Source organism: Phalaenopsis equestris, unplaced genomic scaffold, assembly GCF_001263595.1.
Source record: "Phalaenopsis equestris unplaced genomic scaffold, ASM126359v1 Scaffold000517, whole genome shotgun sequence".
NCBI classification, from domain to species: Eukaryota; Viridiplantae; Streptophyta; class Magnoliopsida; order Asparagales; family Orchidaceae; genus Phalaenopsis; species Phalaenopsis equestris.
The window spans coordinates 448,739-467,628 of NW_018164957.1; the positions used below are offsets into that span (position 1 = coordinate 448,739).

An 18,890-nucleotide genomic window follows, 5' to 3' on the forward strand; every position below is an offset into this window, starting at 1 on the left:
TCCTGCTTTTTGGGTAGGTGTGTTAACCCTCCTGACCACGACTTCCTATTCTTAAACAGGAGCTGCACAAGCTGCTTATATATTGGTCTTGCATTGCAAAACTAAGATGTGATTTGAGATTCTGTTGATATGTAGTTTTGCTATAACATTATTATCCTGTTACTTGTAATCTTTATAAATGCTTTCATTTTTCCCTTTTTGTTAATAGAATGGTAGCTATCCTGAATATTATTGTTCTTCAGCTTATTGAAAATTCCTTCGTGTTTCTTACAAAACCTTAGATAATTGCTTAAGAAAGTAAATTTAACTATCGTATTTTTTGGGGTCACTTTTGTTTTTTATTTTTTATTTTTTGTTTTTATTTTGTTTTGTTTATCTCTTGATTTGAAATAAAATATGTTTGTTGGTGATACTTATTTTTAAATTCTCAAAACATCTAAAAGTTGTTTTGAGCGTTTTTAAAAATAAGTAGATTTATTTATTTTTTTTATAATATCATTCTAAAAGTATGTGAAACAAACATGTTTCTAAAATCAGATCAAAAAAACAGAACCAAATATAAATATGATCCCATTTAGGTCCTACCTTTTTATGTTGAGAGATGTGCTTGACTTTTTGGATTATTTTATGATGCAGAAAACAATTCCTTTTCATGAAGTCACATGCGTGAGGAAAGCAAAAACTGCTGCAATTTTTCCCAATGCCATAGAAATTGCTGCTGGTGTGAAGAAGGTGTGTTAGCTGTCATATTTTTTCCCCCTTTATTAAACTTATTTGTTCTAAAAATGGGTTTGTCATATATTTAACACTTGCCTGAAGTTTAAATTTATTTCTTTCTGTGACAGCTTATTATCTTAACTATGAAAGGTTTTTCAACTCATGAATTCATTTCGTATAGTTTTAATTTTTAAATGCAGCACTTTTTTGGTTCTTTTTTGTCACGTGATGAGGCTTATAAGCTAATTGTGGATGGTTGGGCACAACATGCTGGTGATGCTAGATTCATCCTTGAGGTTTGTAATTTTTTTGCTTCAGAATTTAGAATGTTGTTGGGCTACTGTTGAGCTATATGTAATTGTTCCTTATATGCTGCAATTCATTTTTTATTTTATCTATTTTGTGTTAAAATCATATATTATATCAAGTGGAAGTTTTTTTTTAAATAACATATATGTGGACATTTGTCCAACATATTTCGACTCAATAAGAATTAAACAAAATACAAAACCTTGTGATGTATGAAAACAAATGAAACTAAAGGGGAAGATTTTTACAAGATCAAATCTTCACTTATACACTAAATTATCATATCAATCCATTTTCTATTAATATTTTTAAGCTTCATGAAGATTTTCTTGCCGATAAGGTCAAACATTACATGAGTTTTAGCTTGCATTCCTTGAAAAAAAATTGTGTTATTTCTCTCATTCCAATGATGCCAGATCATAGATACAATAACAGGCTGGATTGCCCGAGTAGCTCTCGAAGCAGTCAATCAAAATAAATTTTTTGGTCATTTACTTACATGCCACACAATTCTTATGTATTACGTATCTAACATCTAAACCTTCCTATTTCCATGCACATGAGTCAAGTCTTCAACATCACATGAAAAATTCCACCATCACTATCCTTTTAAAGTGAAATATACCTTTTATTGCATAAGTTTATGACACCATGATGCTATGAGTATAAATATCAAACTTTGGGTTTTAGATATGTAAATACAATAGAATTTTGTGGTTTATTTAAATTTCCGTAATTTTTTTTAATAATAGTCTCCAAGGTGGCCAAACTAAATGCACCGCATGTCATGGATCTCATAGCAAACAGGAGAAATTACATCCAAGAAATAAATGATGATGATTTTCAACATCATTTATTTCTTGGATGTGATCTTTGGTCAATGAAAGCCATGTAATTTTTTTTTCTAACTTTGAGTAGCCTTACTGTTCCAAACAAAGGTATCCCAGGGTTTAGGCTGAAAATGTTGCTGAAAGGATAACTTTGTCAAGCTAGTATGGAAAAATATGTGAAACAATGTGGAAAATCTTTAGCTGAGAAAAACTTAGGTCTCCAACTTTAAAAGGGGAGTTTATTAAGGTTGAGTCTAATTGTGTGAAACTAGAGTGGACGGGAAACAGCATAAGGGTTCAAAAACTCAATTTAGTGGCTGAAAAATTCCTAATTAACCAATAAATTCTTGAGGTTTCATTTCATTTTCTTGATTTCCGTTCAAACAAATCCTAAGACTATTATGTTTGAATGCTTGGAATTTTAGTGAAAAGTGATGAAAAATAAATGTTTAAAAGCTCAAATCAATGACTAGATACATACTCGACTCATAAATTGTTGGGCATTTGTTTCATTTCTTCACCTTCCCTTTGGTCAAACGAAACAAACAAGAGTCTTTAGCTCTGGGAACTATTCTTCCGCCCATCGAGTTGAACTTATCTTTACATTGTAGAGCCTTGTGAGTTGGGGTAATGTTGCAAATTCAAGATATGCTTGATGACAATGCCTTTCCTCTGGATATTGGTGTACTACCTAGTTTCTGCACAAGACCTATCATATTAAAGGCCGCCTAGGCCTTATTTTACCATTTTGAAGCTTGTGCCTTTTCTAAAAATGCTGTTTGGCAATTGAATATTATATCAGAGTTTGTGATAGTTTTGATTGCATGTTCAAAGGGATGAAATCTAAGAGGGGCCTGTTAAAAAGCAACAACATTTGTTTGGCATGCACAATGTTCGAGCAGAAGATGAGATGTGCAAATAGATAACTGTCTGCATTTGAATATTATAAATATAATAATCCATAGAAACAACTTAGATCATTTAAGTTGCATTCAAAACATCATCATCATCGTTGACATCATCAACCTTATTCCAAATATTTGGTGTCGGCATTATTACTATTCTTATTTGGGAACTGTCTTGTTATTATTCAAAATTAATGTTGGGATGGCTTTGTGTAACCAATTATTCTAAATGATTGGATTGATCAGGCACAACTAAGGTTTCATTGCCAATGGTCTAGCCTCCTTTGATCCAAAGGTGCTTGCAACTCCCATTACCAAATTGTTTATTTTGGTTGAATGCAAGTGAGTATTCACTTCCAGTAGACCCAACAATAGTTATTCTGTTTTTTTAACAATCTTATGTCATAATCATCCCCTCTTATGTCTAATCATGCCACTTGGGATTTTAAACCCCTGATATGTGCTTTGATACCATCTAGCATAGGGTCGCTTAGTGCAACTAAGGTTTAAAATTGCACAATTAGTTATTGGGGCATTTTTCATGCATGAGGCGAGATGCAAGTCTCAAGATATTTTTAGCCATAAGCCTCAAATTTTAAAAGTTCAATAAATGAATGATTATTATATAAACTATAAAATATGAAGTAAAATATAACATATTATTATCCTAATATATTAACATTTTAAAAGTAATATAATAATATAGTTAAAAAATTAATAAATTGTGCAAAATAAAAATTAAAACATTAACCTCGATATCAAGTTGTGGAATAAGATGTGTTATAGAAATATTAAACAATTAAAATAAGCTAAAATATAAAAATAAGATATAAAAATATTAAAATAAGACAATCAAATAAGTTCAACATACACTCATTAAGTCCCCCCTTCAGTATGAATATAACAAAATATTTGAATTTTTAAATTTAAAAGTCAATATTACTTTCATCACCTAATTAATTGTTATCAAAATGATCAACAATGAATTGCTTATAGCTCGCCTTATGTTCTTATCCATATTCTCCCATTTCTTTTTCAGTTTAAACTCAATTATCTTCTTTTTTCTCTAATAAATTAGGGATGTGCATGTAGTCGTCTTGGACGGTTTGTATGACATGTTTGTGAAACCAATTATCTTTGGATATCTACAATTTTAGACCAAACCAATCAAACAAAATGCAGAACTGAACTAAAACGAACAAGAATTTGATTCAATTATTTTGGTTTGGTTTTTGCTTAAACAAAAATTAGTTATATTTAGAAATTATTTGTGCAGTTTATATATATTATGCAATTTTTTCTTACAAAATTGATAAGCAATAAGCATAATTAAAATATAACTAGACTAGTAATGGGTTACTTTCACGAAAATTCGAGTGGAGAAGATAAACATAGTAAAAAATACATATTGCGAAATGGATTTTAATTTTTTTAGTATTTACCGTTTTTTGGTTTTATCCAAAATTGTGATTCTAAAACCGTTTCAAAAATCGAGAACAATATATTTTACTAATCAAAACCAATATTCGAACAACTAATTTTAAAACATATCTAAACCATCCAAAAAAATTTGTTCAATTTGATTTTTTCAATTAATAACCAAATAATTCACACCCTATAATAAATAATTATTAATAAAAATATTAAGTAAAATATTAACTATGCTAATAGTTAGAACTTCAACTACGTAAATTTTTTGGAATATAGTTTATGTTTTTTCTTGCTATTTAGTGTGTGAGGTGTGAGGGTTGATATATTAGGTATATTGATATTATCTTTAGTTTTACTTAAAAGAACTGTGGATAAAAAAAATTTAAGTCTCTTTAAGGCGAGGCGCTCCTTAAGAGAACCTTAACTTGTATGTCTCACCCTTGGAAAATAAGGCATAAACCGCATTGCAATTTATTATAATAAGCATTAAGACGTGCCTCACGGGAACCTCTTATTATTTTAAATAATGAGTGCAACCAACCACTCAAAAAATCTAGCCTAACGGTGAAGTCATGACTAAGGTTCTGTTTGGGACAGCTGCAAATTATTTATATTTTGTTTATTTGCAGATTATCCTGACAATCTGAAAATCTGCATATTATTCTGATAAGCTTGTTGGTTGTTTGAGGGAGCTTATTCAGAACAACTTCTTGCAGCTGTTTATGGATAAATGATCATTCTGCCCCTGTTAAGTAATGTTGTTCATACTGAAATGCCAAGACAGCTCCAAACTGCAGTGCAACCATCCAACAAGAACAACTCATTCCAATATGCTTCCACCAAGCCCAATTGCACTGCAAGCATAGCTTGCTCTCTTGGCAATTCCAACCAAAAAAAACATATTGAAATGCTAAGGCAGAAACCCCAAGATATAAAATCGCAAATCCTAAAAAATTGGGGAGAATAATTTGAGAAGAGGAGAAAGAACATACTGAAATGTCAAACACATTCGAAAAATGAGAATATTCCATACAACAAATCAATCGAAAGCCCAACATTTCCCAACGAAATCCAACTAATAAAATCCAACTGAAGGATCACCAATTAACGAAAATTATTCCATTCAATATTTACAGATCGATCGTTAGGAGAGGGCTTAGGGAGATTTAAGGTGGATGAGAGGCGAAGGAGCAGTGAGGAGGTGAACCGAGCACGAGAGCTCGAGAGGTGAAGGATACAGGATCACGTTAGGGCAGACGACATAAAGGGCAGCCAAGTAAAACAAAGCTAACGAACGAGTGCCGTGAGGTCGATTTTGTGGTAAAGAAATAACGACGGCGTTACGAAAACGTCTCTTGAAAGCGTTAAACAAACGGAACGTAAATCCTTATAGCCAAATGCCTTGTTGCCCTAAAACTATTGGGTGCATAATAGTGTCCATGACTTGTTCGCTAAAGTTGAATGTTGATCCTTGAATCGATGATCGATCATCAATTTGTAAGAAACATGACATTTTTATCTCACATTTGCAAAATTCCTTTTCCATTTTCTTGATTTGCCACAAGATTACCACATTAGCTAACTACTATGTTCTACCATGCCATGCCCTATATACCTTCTATAGGTAATCATGGAGTAAATGATCACTGATTATATCATTAATGGCCTAAAATGAAAACATTGTGTACCACTTGCTGATGACATCTAGCTTACTATTGAAGAGCTTGACATCACCCCTACTATGATTGAAGAATATTTTGTAGTGGCCCATCCAGAGGATAGTTCACTTTAATCATGGGGGGATGGACAAGCTCCTCATCTTCAGTATCTAATATGCCGCCATAAAGAATATTATCTAATTTTGTTTTCGTAACAATGAGATTTCCTTGTTTTTTGGTATTCTTTTGTCGTGATGTTGCCCATAATGAAAGTTCCAATTTGATTCCTCTTTGATTTCTCTTTTATTAATTTCTTTTATTTTGCTTTAATTAGTTTTCTAGTTTTTATTCTAAATACAAAGTGCATACTGAAAATTGTCTCATGAACATCTAAGCAAAATACAAGCATCTTTAGTGGTTGTGGTGGGAGGGGTGGTTGGCTTGTTCTAACGTAAAGAATTGCCAATTTAACTTCAGTAAATAGCTAAATGTTTTAGGAATCGTCTAAATGTACTTTCTCAAGCCACTTTCCGTTTAGCTGATCTATTAATGAACTTGAACGTGGCTAAAAAATTTTGGAAGCCTGAGAAGTTCAGGTGATTTTTCTAGTATGGACCGACATTCTATGCAAGATCTTTTGGATGATTTGATTGGAGACCAATTTAGAATTTGTGTTTATGCATTTCCTATTTATGTTTCTTTATTTTTTATAATCATTTCATTTCCATGCCACCATCCCGCCAAGCCCTCTGCTCAGCTTGCATGCCAGTTGGAAATCCCTTCTTTCCCAGGCTTCTCGACAATCTCCTCCTGTCTTCTCGGCAGGAAATCTTCGTTGGTTTTCCTGGCAGAAAATCCTTTCTTCCCAGCTGGAAATCTTCTCTGGCTTTCCAGTAGGAACGAAAATCTCTGGTTTTCCGAGCAGGCAATTTCCGATGGTCTTTCCAGACTGAAATCTCCTCTGGCTTACCTGTAGGCCCCTATGCTGGAAACCCTTCTCTACAGCCCAAAAACCCTTCCCTGTAGGTCTTCCTCCAGCATAATTCTTCAGCAGCATCAGTAACAACAACAAAATTAGTGGCAACAAGCACATGCAGGAGTGGCAACAACATCAAGTAACAACAGTTGCAAGTAACAACAACCTTCCTATAACCACCTCTCTTCCTGTAGGCTCGCTGCCGGAGCTTCACCCTACAGTAGGCCCTTCATCAAAGCTTTTCCCTGTTGCAAGCTCTCCTCTAAATCTTTTCCCTATAGCCGTCAATGCTGGAATTCTCCCTGCAAGCCGCTAATCTCCCTGTAGGCTCTTCCAGTTCCTGCTTCTTCTCTCATTGTTTTCCTGCAATGTTGTAGCAATGGATCTTATTTTTCACTCTCTCTGTTTGGATGTTTTGTGCAGGCAGAGCAGCTGTAGGTTTAGGTTGCAGCCCTACAGATTTCTTTCAAAGTTCCATATAGCTTTTCAGGCTTTTCTCCTCTTGCTGAAAGAAGCAACCGGGAACTCTGTAACTTTTAGCAGCTCAGAATTCTTCCAGTCCTAAACATGAATAGGGTTTATGACCAAGTTCAGAATGAAGATGTCCTGTTCTACTTCAGAGCCTATCAATTTGATGATACACAAATGTATCATATCTTCCTATTTTGCTAACAATGGAAGATTTCAACCTTGGATAATAGATTCAGGTGCTTTCGATCACATTATTGTGGACATTCATACTCTCATCAAGTACCTTGAGTCAACCTCAAATTTGTTAGACTTGTCGATGGATCCCACTCCGAGATTGTTGGAAAAGAAGACGTGAAAATCTCGAAACATATTCAAATTTCATCATTATATGTTCTCCAATCAAATTGCAACTTGCTTTCAATTAACAAGCTTACTCATGACCTGAATTGTGTCACTGAATTTTATTTTAACTTTTGTGAGTCTCAGGTGGTAGATTCAGGTAAGTTGATTGACAATAATGAATAGCATCAATGTCTATACTTGCTCAAGGAAAACTATTCCCTTAATACACAAGTTTGTTTTCCAATATCAGCTTCTCATTATCTCGAGTTTGTTGTGTTGGAGTCTATTGAAAGTCGAGTTTTATTATGGCATTATTATCGTCTTGGTCATCCCAATTTTCTTGTATTGTGAAGTTGTACCCCCATCTTTTTATTAACAAAGAACCTGTGTTCTATTAGTATGAAACACGTCAATTGGCTAATCCTGCCAGCTATGTATATCCTCTGTCTTAGTACGACCCTCACATCCTTTTTCTATCATCAATAGTGACATTTGGGGACCTTCAAAATTGAAAATCATCAATGAACACAAATGATTTGTATCATTCATTGATGATCACACTAAAACCAATTTGATATTTCTCACGAAGAATAAATCTGAAACTACACAAATTTTTAAGTATTTGTATAACTTGATTTACACTCAGTTTCGATGCAAATTCAGATTCTCAAAACTGATAATACAAAGGAATTTTTCAACTCAATTCTTGAATCCTTTTTTGTAAAGAATAATATTATCCATGTTGAGTTCTTGTGTTGAGACTCTACAACAAAATGAGATAGCTGATATGAAGAATAGGCATCTCTTTGAGATATGTAGGTCTCTATAATGCTTTCTCACAATGTGCCAAAAAAATTTTGGGGAGATGTGCTCACTACCACCTACCTCCTCAGTAGGGCTCTTGGATTTAAAGACCCTATCCATGTTTTAATGGAAAAAACCCTTATGTTAGCCCCTTCTTATCCCATCTTCCTCTAAAAATATTTGATTGTCTACTTTTTTCACATTCATTAACCAAACCGCACAAAGCTTGACCTAATATCCATCAATTATATTTTTTTAGGGTATGTCTCTAACAAAAAGGAGTATAAGTGTTATTCTCCTGTTACCAGAAAATATTATAACTCCATGGATGTCATATTTTTTGAAACTTTAATCCTACTATCCTAAATCTAATGTTTAGGAGGAGAGTACAAATGAATAACATTTTTGGGATGCACTTGATATCACCTACATGAAAACCCCACCTACTCTTCTTACTCCTATTCGACCAGATTTTCCTACTCTTGTTGAGGATATAATCAACCCAACTTGAAGTCCACAACAAAGAACTTCCTATGTGTGCTAGGAGGAAGAAAATTTTTGAGCGGGTGGAAGATAACTTGCAAAATCATAATTGTTCCAACCAAAACTCGCGTTCACATTTATCTGAAATTTTGGTAGAGTGGTACTCATGAGTGATATCCCTTTTTTTTGTGCTCATGACAATGAATGTTGTAGTAGATGCCCATTTTAGGAGTATGTAGCTTATGAAAAGTTATCCTAAGCCTATAAACGTTTATATCTAATCTTAATAGTGTGCATATCCCTAAATTCATTTATTGAGATCTTAGTCAAAAGATCCACCTAGCAGGGCAAGAGAACCGACAACAGAGTGATGGAGGTTTGCATTGATGCTAGCAGGTCAAGAGAACTCAGTCAAAAGATCCACCTATAGGTATTATTTCTATATCTAGAGAAATCTTGTCACATAGAGGAATAAGAAATAAGGAGTGGTCTCTAGAAGTAGTGTAAAATGCAAGTACCAGACACTTGCTTTGGAAATTTGTGCTTGCTTTGGAAATTTGTGAAGGAATGTTGATCCAAATATTACTAAATGAGTTGTGATACTCCATGGTCAATCTCATAAAGATGTTCTGTGACAGTCAAGCCTCCATTAGTATTAGAAAGTATTTAGTGCATCATGACAGTACCAAACACATTAACATTAATAAACATTTTATCTCTGAGAAGGACAATGGAGACATTATTCGCTTTATCTACTTTCTAACTCATCTTCAAGTTGCTAAAGTAAATCTCTATTTTCAAGTGATTTGATTGATTTAAATACCAGCCATTTAAGTCCCAACTTTAGGCAGAGTGAAATTTTGAGTTCCCTATTTTATATTTATTCTTGTTTATTTTTTTCTTATTATGTTGTATTACTTTCTTTTTGTTGGTTGTTGTCTTTGGTAAGTTATAATGGTAAGAATTAAGTTTTCCTTTGCCTTATTATATTAGGATAAGGGTTGTAATTTGATGATTAAGAAATAAGAGAATACAGTTTCTTCAATAATGTAGGACTTGAAAGCTGAAACCAGCATCGAAGACATTGCAAATGCTATTGCAGAGAGAGAAAGAGGGGCGAAACAATTTGCTGATGACTTGCCATCTTCTTGCAGGTATTATATTGTTGAAAACTCTTGAAATTGAGATTCTATATTAGGGAATAGACCTATTGAGTGTCTTGGATGCAGGAATAGTGATGCAAACTTTGAAGAGTGCATGCTATTATCAAATGGCAAAACAGATGCTACTTTATTAGAAAACAAGGAAGAAGAAAGTAATAATCGAGAAGAAAATACAGAGAGTCATTCAGGACATGTATCATTGCAATGTGAAGATATCGATGCTCCTAAGGGTTTGCCTACTTCTTTCAAATTGAGCTGATCATTTTTCTTTTCTTTATCCTGTCTGTGGCTTTGTATATATGCCATGACCTTAACGTCATGTATTCTTTTTTTTTTTTTGGGCAGTTCCTGAAAATTTTACAAATTGTTGCCCAGGCAAAGTTTCCGGTAGCGTGAGACTTAAACATGTTTAAATATGTACTTGGCTTAATTTGCCTTCCAACTTAGTTAACACATTGTTTTTGAATAATGATACTTTTTTGCTGAATAGGTTTGTGTGGAGGAGTTTTTTAATATTTTCTTCTCTGACCAAGCTTATAATTTTGTGGAGTGCTTCCATAAGAAATGTGGAGACAAAGGTAATTTTGCATGGATTATAGTTGATGCTTTTTGTCTTTTTGATTTTTCTATGGTTAAGCCTATTTCTGATTTTCTTTTCCATTGTATTTCAGACTTTCAATGCACTTCTTGGCGTCGGCATGAACAATTTGGATACATTCGTGATTTGTCTTTTTTGCATCCTATCAAACTATATCTTGGTATCATCAATTTATGCAAGTCTTTAATAATCATTTTTCTTTAGTGATCTAGGCTCTTCACACCTCATTTTAATGCATCTTCATGTAGATGTTTAGTATCTTATTCAAGTTGTGTTTTCTTTGTTATCGTACTCGAGGGGCGAAATATGGGCGTTGTCAGGAAGCTCAAAAATTTCGGGTCTACAGGAAAAGGTATTCCATATTCTATTTATCCTTCATGACGTTGTTGCTAAAATTTAATTCCAATTTTGTTATAAGTGTCTAAATTTGGATAATGAATATTTGGGGAGCTTTAGAGTTGTGTCATATAGGGATGGAAGGAGCAATTATTTGAAATGAACCGAGTGAGAAGGTTATGTTCCCGTCACCATCCCATGTAATGCCATATCAATTTTTTTGTTTGGCATCAAATATGGTATCATTGCAAAATAATAAAAGACTAAATTGCCCTTAGATGTACAAAAGATTAATTTGCTCTTAGGCTAGGCATTTGCATAACAATACTTCTCCTAATAGACACATTGTACTTAAGGTGGGAAAAAGTGAGTGTTCCTCCACCATAACTATCTCTATTTCTTCATCCTCTTCCTCCTTATTACGTATTATTAGAACTTCTAATTTTCGATCTTTACAATGGTGCCTTGAGGTAAACTTTTTATCACACCGAAAACATAACCCTTTGACCCGCTTCTCCTGAATCTCTATCTCTGTAAGGTGCTCGAGTGTCGCTCTCGGTCGTGGTCCATTATTTTCATCCCTTGGTATCGTCGAGGTTGTAGTAGCTCAGTACGACGCTCCATCTGTGTTGCTTTTGCTAGCCTTTTCAATGTGATTCTTGTCCTACACCATCTGGGATAGCTCTGCCTTCCCTCAATCCTCGTAGTTTCAATAGTCGGAGCGCTACAAGCATGTCGGGCTTTAGGCTTTCATGAAATTCTTTTCCAATCTTGCTTCAAAAATCTCCCTCAACCGTCCGGACAATAACTATCTGATTCAAGGCATAGAATTGCTTGTGTAGGTTTCCTTCCTAAATTACTCTAAAACATTTCAACAAAAAATCCTTAATTTTTTCCCACGAATATATCAGGTATTGAATCACCCTCAACTGAAACCATGTTAGGGATTTCCCCTCCAAACATAGCCTTGCTGCCATAATCTTCTCCTCTATAGTTAACCCATTCACCGCGAAATATTGTTTTACCTGATATGCCCACCCATGTCTGTCTTCCCCCTCGAAGATTGACGTCTTCAACTTCTTAAGCCTAACAACACCAACCTAACTTTCTCTCCCCCTTATGTTTCCTCATGTATATAAAGTGAAACTCCCCTCCCTTTTCGATCATAGCCATACCCCATTTTGGTTTCTCTCCTTTGTACTCCTCCCATCCCCTTGCATAACCCCTCCTCTATGTCTCAGCTTAACCCCCTCCATCATAAATCTTTGATCCACCCTCCTTCGTAGTCCTAGGGGGATGTTCGCAATGGTAGATGTTTTTTCTCGTATTTCTCATGTTCGATCTCTTTCCTCTTTCCCTTTCAATCTGACCATAAATCCTCAGGTCAACCTTTGATTAGGATTTGTAAATTGAGTCGTTGGCAGGATCTTGGATTGCATCTCAATGAGCTTCTTTATCATCTCCTCGAGATTCTCGAATCGGCCCACCCTCCATTCGACTCTTTGTGAGAAAAAAATATATCGTGACTATTCTACATTCAATTTTCCATGGAAGAAACCCTATTCTCTATAGTGGAGAACTTTTCGTCCATCCCGAATTTAAGTTTACTGATCTCTTTCTCTAACTTTTTTCTCAAAATAATCTACTTTTTTGGCTGACTTTATTCCCTATACGGTTTCAAAACTCCTTTATGAAATTGCGAGCTTCAAAAATTTTTATGTGGTTTTGACGTGCGTGGTAATCTAAAGTTGCGATCACTGAATTAATGTACGTGGTTTGACGCTTGGAAGTCATGTGGACTTCAGACACCGCGATCAAAATTCTTGTATGCAGATTCAACATGAAACTCCTTTGCGCCGCTATCTTGATCACTGCTTTCGATCAGTACGATGTTGATTTCCTTTGCACCGGTATCCTGATTCTTTATATTGGCAAACTTTTCATTCCTGAAATTAAGTTTTGCTCATCTCTTTCACTAATTTCTTCTCCAAATCTATGACGTTACTCTGTACGGATTCAGAACTCCTTTATGATGAAATTGGAGCTTCAAAATTTTTGTATTTGGTTTTAACATGCACGGAAATCTAAGTGTCGCGATCACTGAATTCATATACGTGGTTTGTTGCTTGGAAGTGACATGGAACTCTGACACCGCGATCTAAATTCTTGTATGCATATTCGACATGAGACTTCTTTGTGTTGATATTCTGATTGTTATTGTCGACCAGTAGGTGTTATGAAAAATGCAACGACAATACAGCAAAAAACTGGATCAAGAAAAATTCGCAAATCAAAAGAACACAGATTTATGTGGTTTGGTAAATTGTTTGCGTCCACGGAGTTGCGGAGAATTTTATTTCTTCAAGGAATACACCCGTCGATCATCTCGAAGATTACAAGAAAACTTTCCCTCTCTCCTCCTTTACCCGTGAGCCCCCGAAGAAGAACGAATCGCAGGGAAGAGGGAAGTCCTCACCGCAAGCAAATCTCATAAGAGTAGAGGGAGAACTTGGAACCTTACAATTCCTATTTCTTTCGCCGTGAGCCAATGCCTTATATAAAATTGCAGAGGGGGAGAGCAGTCATTATTTAAACCAATTTTTTCTGCAAGCATTTAATGGAGGTGTGCAAGAATTTAATTGTGGCGTGCAAACATTTAATGGTGGCATGCGTGCATTTAATGGTGACGTGCATATATTTAATGGCATACAAGCATTTATGTTCTATAAGTGGAGCTGGGCTCCACTAAACCTAACAATTCTCCCACTTAGAGACAGGTACACTGGCTGCATCTTCCACTAACTGTACCGTCCTTTTCATCAAACGTGATATCATCCACCCCTGAAACTCAAATATATATCTTCATGCTAGAAGACCAATTTAAGTCGAGCATAGCTTCAGTTTCTCAAGTGTAACTCAATTTGTCAACATATCAACAATGTCATTGTTTTCACAAATTTTCTCAAGTAACAAATTTTCATTTAGCAATGATCGAATAAAGTGATACCTAATCTGAATGTATTTGGTCCTGGATTGAAATGTTGGATTCCTGACAATGAATATGACGCTTTGACTATCACTATAGAGTGTGCTCTTTCAAACCTCTTTCCCCAATTCTTCCAAGAAACTCTGCAGTCATATCATCTCCTTTGCAGCCTCTGACACTGCGTTGTACTCAGCTTCTGTAGTGGGCAACGAAACTGTCTTCTGTAGATTTGAGCTCCATGACACTGCAGTACCCCAATAGTATAAACATAACATGTAGTACTCTTTCTACAGTCAATTTCTCCAGCTAAATCTGCATTAACATAGTCCTGTACCTCCAAACTTTTTCTTGAGAAACACAAGCAGATTTCTGAAGAGCCTCTTAGATATCTCAAGATCCACTTGACAACTTCCCAATGTTCCTTCTCTAGATTACTCATGTATCTGCTCACAACTCCTACTGTATGGGTAATATCTGGTATGGTGCAGACCATATCATTTAAAAGTGAACCAAGAGCTGAAACATAAGGAACCTTACTCATGTAATCTTGTTCCTCCTCTGTCTTGGGTGATCTTGGGTGATTGATTTTTGGTTGAGTCTGAAATGACTGCCAAAGGTGTGTCAATTGGTTTAGATTTATCCATATTGAATCTGCTAAGCACATTTCTCACATATTCCGCCTGTGAAAGCCTCAATGTGCCTCTAACTCTGTCTCTGATATTCTTCAAACCAAGGATTCGTCTTGTCGCTCTCAAATCTTTCATTGCAAAGTGCTCTAACATCAGTCACTTCATATTATTAATTTCATCAATACTGGCCCTGCTATAAACATATCATCCACATACAACAACAGGATGATATAGGAATTGTCAAAGTACCTGACATAGTAACAGTGATCCATCTGACATCGGTTGTACCCTGCATTTTGCATGAAATTATCAAACTTCTTGTATCACTCTGTAGGAGCTTGTTTCAGGACATACAAACTCTTCTTCAATCTGCAAACTGAGTCTTCCTACCCCTGTACCACGAACCCCTCAGGCTGGCGCATGTAGATGTCTTCTTCAAGATCTTCATGAAGAAAAGTTGTCTTCACATCTGACTGCTCTAGTAACAGACCTTTAGTAGCAACTATATCCAGTATCATCCTGATGGTTGTGAGCTTCACCGCAGGAGAAAATATCTCAAAGTAATCAATGTCTTATTTCTGCTGAAAGCCTTTTACAACAAATCTAGTTTTGTATTTATTAATGTCATCAAACTCAATCTTCACTCGATACACTCACTTGTTGTGCATTGTCTTTTTCCATGGTGGAAGTTTTGTCAGCTCCCATGTTTGATTTCCCAACAGCGAATTCATTTCCTCATGGCCGGCTCCCACTTGCTAGAATTTTTATCTGCCAAGATTTTTTCATACTTTTGTGGCTCTCCACCATCTGTCATTAGGATGTAGTTCAAAGTTGGTGAGTAATGTTGTGGAGAACGTCTACTCCTGACTGACCTGCGAATTGTAGCTGGAGTAGTGAATGACTCTGAACTTTATTGTCGAATAATAGAAATGGGTGCCCCAGACCCACTGTGATATCTGGTAAATCATCAAACCTCACGAACTCCGATTCATGAGTTGCTTCGGAATTTGTACTAGTGTTGCCTTTGTACATCTTCTTATTAAAGATCGCATTCCTTCTTTTGATAATCTTCTGATCATGATAATCTCAGAATCGATAGTTAAATGCTTCGTCTCTATAGCCAATGAAATTACATTTCTTTGACTTAGCTTCAAGCTTGCTACGAGCATCAGGATTGATTAGAACATAAGAAAGACAACCAAAAGTCTTAAGATAAGAAAATTTGACCTATTTGCCGCTCCAGACCTCCTCAGGTAATTCATAGTCTAATGGGACGGATGACCCTTGTTGATCGAATAAACTGCAGCGCTGACCGCATCTGCCCAAAAAGTTGGTGGTAGTACGACGTGCAATCTCATGCTCCTGGCACTCTCATTGATGGTCCTGTTCATACGCTCTGCAACTCAATTTTGCTGTGGTGTCCTCAGAATCTTATTCTTCATTCTGATACCCTGAGCTGCACAATACTCTTTGAACACACCATCTATCTACTCACCACGATTTTCAGATTTCAAACATTTTAGTTTTAGATCTGTGTCTATCTCAACCATGACCTTCCAAGTTTTGAACACAGTAAATACATCAAATTTATGCTTCAAAAAATAAACTCATATCTTTCTGTTGTAGTCATTCATGAATGTGATGTAGTAGCGAGAGCCCTTAAGAGATATCTTTGGAGAAGGTCCCCACACATCGGTGTGTACAAGTTCTAGTTTTCTAGCATTTGGCGCCTTGCCATCTTTCAAGAAAATGACCATATTCTGTTTCCCAATATTTCAACTTTCATACATGCCGAGATCAACTGACTTCGGTTCTCACAGCTTGCAACTATAAAATCAACACTATTAATTAAATCAGTAGTCATATACGACGTACTAGTTTTTTTTACCTCGAGTCAATACCAGTGCTCCTTTAATCACCTTCCAAGTGCTATCTGAGAACACTACTGAATAACCATTCTCATCGAGCTGCCCAACAGAAATTAGATTCTTTTTTCAGCTCAGGAATGTGTCTGATCTTTTACAAGATTCATTTGTTTTTGTTAGGGAGTGTAATTTCAACATCTTCCATCTTCACCACATTTAAAGCTGCTCTATCAACCATGTACACCTTTCCAAAGTTACGTGCAACATAGTTTTGTCTCTCGGTGGGAAGATGTATGAAAAGAAACTACTGAGTCCAGTATTCGGTCATCAACAGAGCTGTGAACTGCAAGAAATAGTGCATCCTGCATTTTTTCAGTTACAACATTAGCACTGACATTCTCCGTCTTCTTAGAATTTTTGCAGTTCTTCTTTATGCGATCAGTTTTGCCACAATTCCAACAGGTTGTTTGCTGACCAAGCTTTAACTTGCTCTTGTCTCTATGCTTTGATTTTGATTTTTCTCTGTTTGAGTTCTTATCATATGATCTTCCCCTGGAATCAACTTTCAGTGACGAACTCGAACTTGAGTTCTCACAAGAATCTTTCATACGCACCTCCTCAGCCAAAATCAAATCACGAATATCATCATATTTCACCTTAGATTTGTCTGCAGAGTTGATAACTACTATCATCGTAGTTTTTCAATTATTTGAAAATGAAACTAGCAATATCAACGCACATATCTCATCGTCAAATTCAATTTCGACAGACGACAATTGATTTGTGATAGTACTAAAGTCATTCAGATGTTGTACAACGAACGTCCCTCCGTCATCTTCAAATTGAATAATTTTTTCATTAGATGCACCTTATTATTTGCCGATAGCTTTTCATACATATCTGACAAAGCCGTCATGAGGTTTGCAGTAGTTCTCTTTTAGGTGACGTTGTGTGCAGCTGATCTCGACATGATCAATCGAATAACCCCAGAACCTGTCGATCCAACAGATTTTAATCGGCCTCATCTATCTTCTCTGGTCTCTTTCCCAGTAACGGGAGATGAAGTTTCTTCCTATAGAGGTAGTCTTCTATCTGCATCCTCCAGTAACCAAAATTTATGTCGTCGAACTTCTCGATCCTCGAAACTTTCACTTCGTCTCCGGCCATCGTTTTTTTTTCAGATCCGAAACCACGGCTCTTATACCAATTGTTATGAAAAATGCGACAACAATAGAGCGAAAAATTGGGTCTAGAAAAATTCGCAAATCAAAAGAACATAGATTTACGTGGTTCGGCAAATTGTCTACGTCCACAGAATTGTAGAAGATTTTATTTCTTCGAGGAATACACCCGTCGATCACCTTGACGATTACAAGAAAACTCTCCCTCTCTTCTCTCTCTCCCTCTCTTCTCTCTCCTCCTCTCCCTCTCTTCTCTCTCCTCTCTTTCAACCTCCTCTCTCCTCTCTCCTCATTTACCTGTTAGCATCCGAAGAAGAACGAACCCCAGGGAAGAAGGAAGTCCTCACCGCAAGCAAATCGAAGAAGAGATGGAGGGAGAACTTGGAACCTTACAATTCCTATTTTCTTCCCCTTGAACAAACGCCTTATATAGAATTGCAATTTCTTCTACAAGCATTTAATGGTGTGTGCAAGCATTTAATTGTGGCGTGCAAACATTTAATAATGGCATGCATGCATTTAATTGTGGCGTGCAAGCATTTAATGGAAGCGTGCATGCATTTAATGGTGGTGTGCAAGCATTTAATTTCTACAAATGAACCTGGGCTCCACTAAACCTAACGGTAGGAACTCGTGTATGCCACTATGTTACCTTCTTGGCAAGCTCTGATCATGTTAGTATCGTTCGATTGCATCAGAAGGAGAACGGTGAGTCTGATCCCTTCGATACATAGGATTGGATGTCGTGATCTTGTCGATGCTTCCTGCTTGTTTGATCGCACGTTGCGATCCCATCATCCCCTTCCTCGCAAGCCCTAAGTGTCTCTGTAAGTCGTTTCCCTATCGCTGTCATCCTAGTTAGCTTTAATCACGACAGTATCGTGTCCACAAAGCAGAAGGCATAATATGGAATTTTGTGTCTCAGTAAGCTGTGATCTTTCGCGTCGGAGCCTTCCCAACTAGCTTTGATTGTGACTGTACGCGAAGACGGCGCAAGAAGAGGCAAAAGAGGGAGTTTCGGGTCTCAGTAAGTCATGATCTTTCGCGTCAAAGCCTTCTCAGCTAGCTCTAATCGCGACTGTACGTGAAAACGACTCGACCTTGGATTCTGTGATCCTGGTGTTGCTTTCCCAATGAGCTTAAATCGCGATTGTATGACATTGGCATTCAATCAAAACTCGGGCTCTTGATCTCCCTGATCCTTCT

General features: G+C 36.1%; 1 protein-coding gene across 1 annotated transcript in view; it reads left to right on the forward strand.

The window, feature by feature from the left end:
• LOC110028608 (protein VASCULAR ASSOCIATED DEATH 1, chloroplastic) overlaps positions 1 to 18,890 on the forward strand; it is a 35,399-nt gene that overhangs the window by 3,374 nt on the left and 13,135 nt on the right. Inside the window, exons 5-12 of the mRNA XM_020730524.1 lie at positions 637 to 732; positions 918 to 1,013; positions 9,980 to 10,080; positions 10,156 to 10,319; positions 10,435 to 10,496; positions 10,580 to 10,667; positions 10,761 to 10,847; positions 10,985 to 11,039. Of these exons, the coding sequence (XP_020586183.1) occupies positions 637 to 732; positions 918 to 1,013; positions 9,980 to 10,080; positions 10,156 to 10,319; positions 10,435 to 10,496; positions 10,580 to 10,667; positions 10,761 to 10,847; positions 10,985 to 11,039 (749 nt within the window). The remainder of the gene's footprint in view (positions 1 to 636; positions 733 to 917; positions 1,014 to 9,979; positions 10,081 to 10,155; positions 10,320 to 10,434; positions 10,497 to 10,579; positions 10,668 to 10,760; positions 10,848 to 10,984; positions 11,040 to 18,890) is intronic.